We start from the raw sequence: 3,778 nt of genomic DNA, 5'->3' as shown, positions 1-3,778 counted from the left end.
ATTTGATTTGGTCTGAAATCAGGTGACTCCAAATGATAAATAATTTGCTTTCTGGAACTTGAGCTGTCTCTGAATCCTAAGGCAAGAGGCATCAGACATCATGTCTTCCATTGGTTCTGAACTTTTCTCCCAGTTCATTGGTTTCTTCCAAATAGCAATTCTACTTTCAAATGAATGGCATGCATTTCACAAGGCACTCTCTGCTCTCTTCTGACTGAGCATTCATGAGATGAAAGGCACTAGTTTTCACCACTGGAGCAAGAGGTGTTTGCTTACGGCTAGTGTTTAGAATTTAGAGTAATGGTAACAGTCCCAAGAGCTTTCCTCACGCTGCTGTTGTCACATGGCTCAGCGGTTGTGAAGAAAGAACACTCAGAAGTCAGAGGTGAGGCAAACACTCCTGCTCACTCTTTGGATATGAGAATGATTCCAGTTGGAAGCTTTTTGTTCCTGAGCTCATGAGCCATCTCATTACGGATTTTTAATAACGGAAGTGAGCCCTACCATATATAGCACAGAAAGGCGAGGGCCTCTCGATGGTGAAACGTGTGTGTCATTTCTTGGTGAAGAAGAGGCCGTGCAGAGCCACACTGAACTCCTATCACACATCCAGCCTCATGCTTGCCATTCAGCTTCTTAAGCTGTCCTCCTAGTTCCCATTTCCAAAGAATTCCTGTGTTGAGATCAGCTATAAGAATGTGTTTTTAGCTGTAAATGGTTCTAGACTCCAATAGACACCATATACCTTAGCAATGGCTGTATTAGTGATGTCAGTTTTACCTGGCATTGGCTTTTCTCCATCATTGCTCGTATCCACCTAGTGGATCCTTCTAGCATGCCCGTGAATAACTGCATGTGTAATGTTCTTATTCTCATGTGCAAGGTAAAGGGGAGGTAGAGACAGAAGAAAATGTGTAATTTAGTGAAGACCACATGCCAATTTAGTGGTCATGCTAGCTATAAAACTGACTCCTTTCTAGCTTTGCTCTTGCATTATGATGCATTTCTTTTTTCCTTTGGCCTATGCATTTATTCAAGGTTGGTTTTCTCCTGCTCCTGTTATGTGACTATACTTAAAATATTTAATTTGGTTTCCTTAAAAAAAAAAAACAAAACAACAACAACAAAAAAAAACTCAACACAACACAACAAAGCCCTGCGACTGAAGTGTTATATTACTGGGCTATCTTTAGCTGATGGTATTCATCGAGTCTGGGAAAAGACAAGCCAATGCGTGCATTAATATGCAGACCGCAGAGAGCTGGCATCTTCTCAAATGCTAAATAAGATGCAAGGGTCTGATTTGAAACCCCTCATAGAAGGGCGTTTTTCTGTCCTGGAGGGTGGAATCTACCAGATAGAGCAGGAGGTCTTTTGCATCCAGGTCCCATTCTGACTCACCTTGGCAGAGAAACTTTCACCAGACCCCAAAACATGGGAGAGGCAGCGTAAGCCAACGGAAGGAATGATTTCTTTATCAAATGAATCCACTAAGGACCCTGCAGTCAGTGGGTGTAATTTAAAAAAAAAAAAAAAAAAAAGAGGTCTAGAAAGGAGACTCTACTTTTTAAAAAAAGGATCCCCTTTGAATTCGGAGTTTAATTTTCACATTTGGATGGGGACCCCCCCCCCCTTGTCAGCAGGGTGCCTTTTATACGAGAGCTGAGGATAGTCTGCATTGCAAAGTTGATGATTACAGTCTCGAGTTACAGCGAAATGGGAGAATTTCAGTCTCCTGCTCATCCTGTTCCCTCCCTCCACACCCAGTGTGGCTGCTCCTGCAAGAACTGGTAACTTGGTAGATTGCCACTCTGATGGGAAAAGGGGCTTTGCACAGCCGAGAAATCAAACCAGATGCAAGCACGGACCAGAGAAGCTGAGTCTGGCAAGACTGGGGCTATTGTGATCAATTTTTCCAAGAAGTCATTAGGATTTGATAGCCTGATTTGCTCCTCCGCCCTCCTAATGGACGTTATGGCTTCAGTTGCTTGCATCAGGCAGTAGCCATTTCTTTGGAAAAAGGCAGAAATTCAGCACGGATGTGGCACTTCCCACTGCCTGGAGAGAAATAAAACTCACAAAGGATTCAAGAAAAAGCATGCTGTCATTTGTCATTTGTAAGATACCAACACTTCCCCAGAACCTGTTGCTATTTAAAAATCAGGGAGAAAAGAGCTCATGCCCCAGTCCATGCCATGAAAACATCTGAAATTGGAGTTTCACCTGAACTACCTTGGGGAAAGATTTCTAGGTTGAAATGGGGTAATTCTCATGTTTGTTTTTAGTCTGACTTGATATTATTTTGCTTTCTTTCCTCAAAAATGTAAATAGGCACGCTGCTATTGTTGTGGCTTACTTTGATGTGAATGTGTTTTGAAGGCTGTGTGAATTATGTATGACATTTTCACCATTTTTATGGAAATTAGCATAGCAAAATTTTTTCTTGTTTTATAATCAAAATATGTATTTGATATCAGGAAATGAGGGTCTTATTTTTTATTTCATTCCTTTTCTCTTCCTTCTGCTCCCACTACCCCTACTTGAGGCATGAGCCAAATGGTGTCAGGTTGCATACATGTACTAGTTCCCTATGGATGACGGGCCAGTTTCAAGGAGGAAGCCTCATTTGGAAAGTCCCTCTGTGCGAGTGTGACAAGAGGGCAAGGCAGGTGTCTGTTCCTGGGCAATTTCGGCATGGGTGGAGGCTGTGCCCTTGCTGTGGCTCACTTCTCAAAAGCCATGATGATGCTTCCTACCTTGCTTTTGCTTTATCTTTTCGCTTTCTTTTTTCTTCTTTCTCTTTCTTCAGTTAGAATCAAAGTCCATCTTCTTATCCATCACGGTGCTCCCCTAAAGCCTTTTTGAGATAAAAATGGTCTTTCCAGAAGTCAAGTTGCTTGCTGTCCTAAAGGAAACTTGAAGCTGGACTATTAGATGACTAGATGTTCGAGTCCTGGATGAAGGTGACTTCCTTGTCTAGCATGAAGTCGATGGTTTCTCCCGCTAGAAGTCCTACATATGTCTCCGAGCTCCATTTTAGTCAGGTGTCCTTTCTGTAAGTGATCTTGATGTGGGTAGTTTCACCTTCCATGAAGGCTTATAACTCAACTACTACTTATTCGAAGGAGCAGAAAACATGAATACCCGAGTGTTCCGGTCTTGAACTGTATGTATTTTGTAGTTGTCCCAGCTGATGAATGTCAGTGAGTCCTTTCAATGAGGTTTAGTAGTGTAGGTATGAAATAAAAATGTATTTTTAATGTGGTGATTGCACATTTCATGTATTTTTTTTTATTTCTGAGCATAGTTTCATTCAGCTGTATTTCTTTGCCTTACAAAGATGTACAACCGTCATATATATGTATTATATTGAAGAATAAACATGGACCTTATTTATCCTTTGGTTAATGAGTTAAATTATTCAGAGTGGACTTGGTAATTGCAATACAAACTCTGTCCTTTATGATAAATTCTGATATGTTAAAAATCCCATGGCATTTAGAACACAATACCTTAAGAATAAGGTTTTTTTCTTTTTAAAGATTTTATTTATTTATCAGAGAGAGAGAGAGAGATAGACAGAAAGAGCATGAGCAGGGACAGGGGCAGAGGGAAAAGCAGACTCTCCACTGAGAAGGGAGCCTGACCCCAGGACCTGAGATCATGAACAGAGCCAAAAGCAGACACTTAGCTGACTGAGCCACCCAGTCGCCCCAGAACCTCATACCTTAAAAAAATGATGCCACACTACTTATTTGGGGTTCCAGAAGCATTCATT

At 41.3% G+C, this 3,778-nt stretch overlaps 1 protein-coding gene across 1 annotated transcript in view; it reads left to right on the top strand.

Moving 5' to 3' along the window:
* Positions 1-2,854, top strand: part of MYLK4 (myosin light chain kinase family member 4) — a 76,765-nt gene extending 73,911 nt beyond the window's left edge. The window contains exons 12-13 of the mRNA XM_059401491.1: positions 725-883; positions 2,810-2,854. Of these exons, the coding sequence (XP_059257474.1) occupies positions 725-883; positions 2,810-2,854 (204 nt within the window). The remainder of the gene's footprint in view (positions 1-724; positions 884-2,809) is intronic.
* Positions 2,855-3,778: the final 924 nt, after the last annotated feature.

The sequence above is a fragment of the Mustela nigripes genome, chromosome 5 (assembly GCF_022355385.1).
Source record: "Mustela nigripes isolate SB6536 chromosome 5, MUSNIG.SB6536, whole genome shotgun sequence".
Lineage (NCBI taxonomy): Eukaryota > Metazoa > Chordata > Mammalia > Carnivora > Mustelidae > Mustela > Mustela nigripes.
The sequence above is the reverse complement of the archived record's forward strand: the minus strand, read 5'-3'. Positions and strand labels throughout refer to the sequence as shown.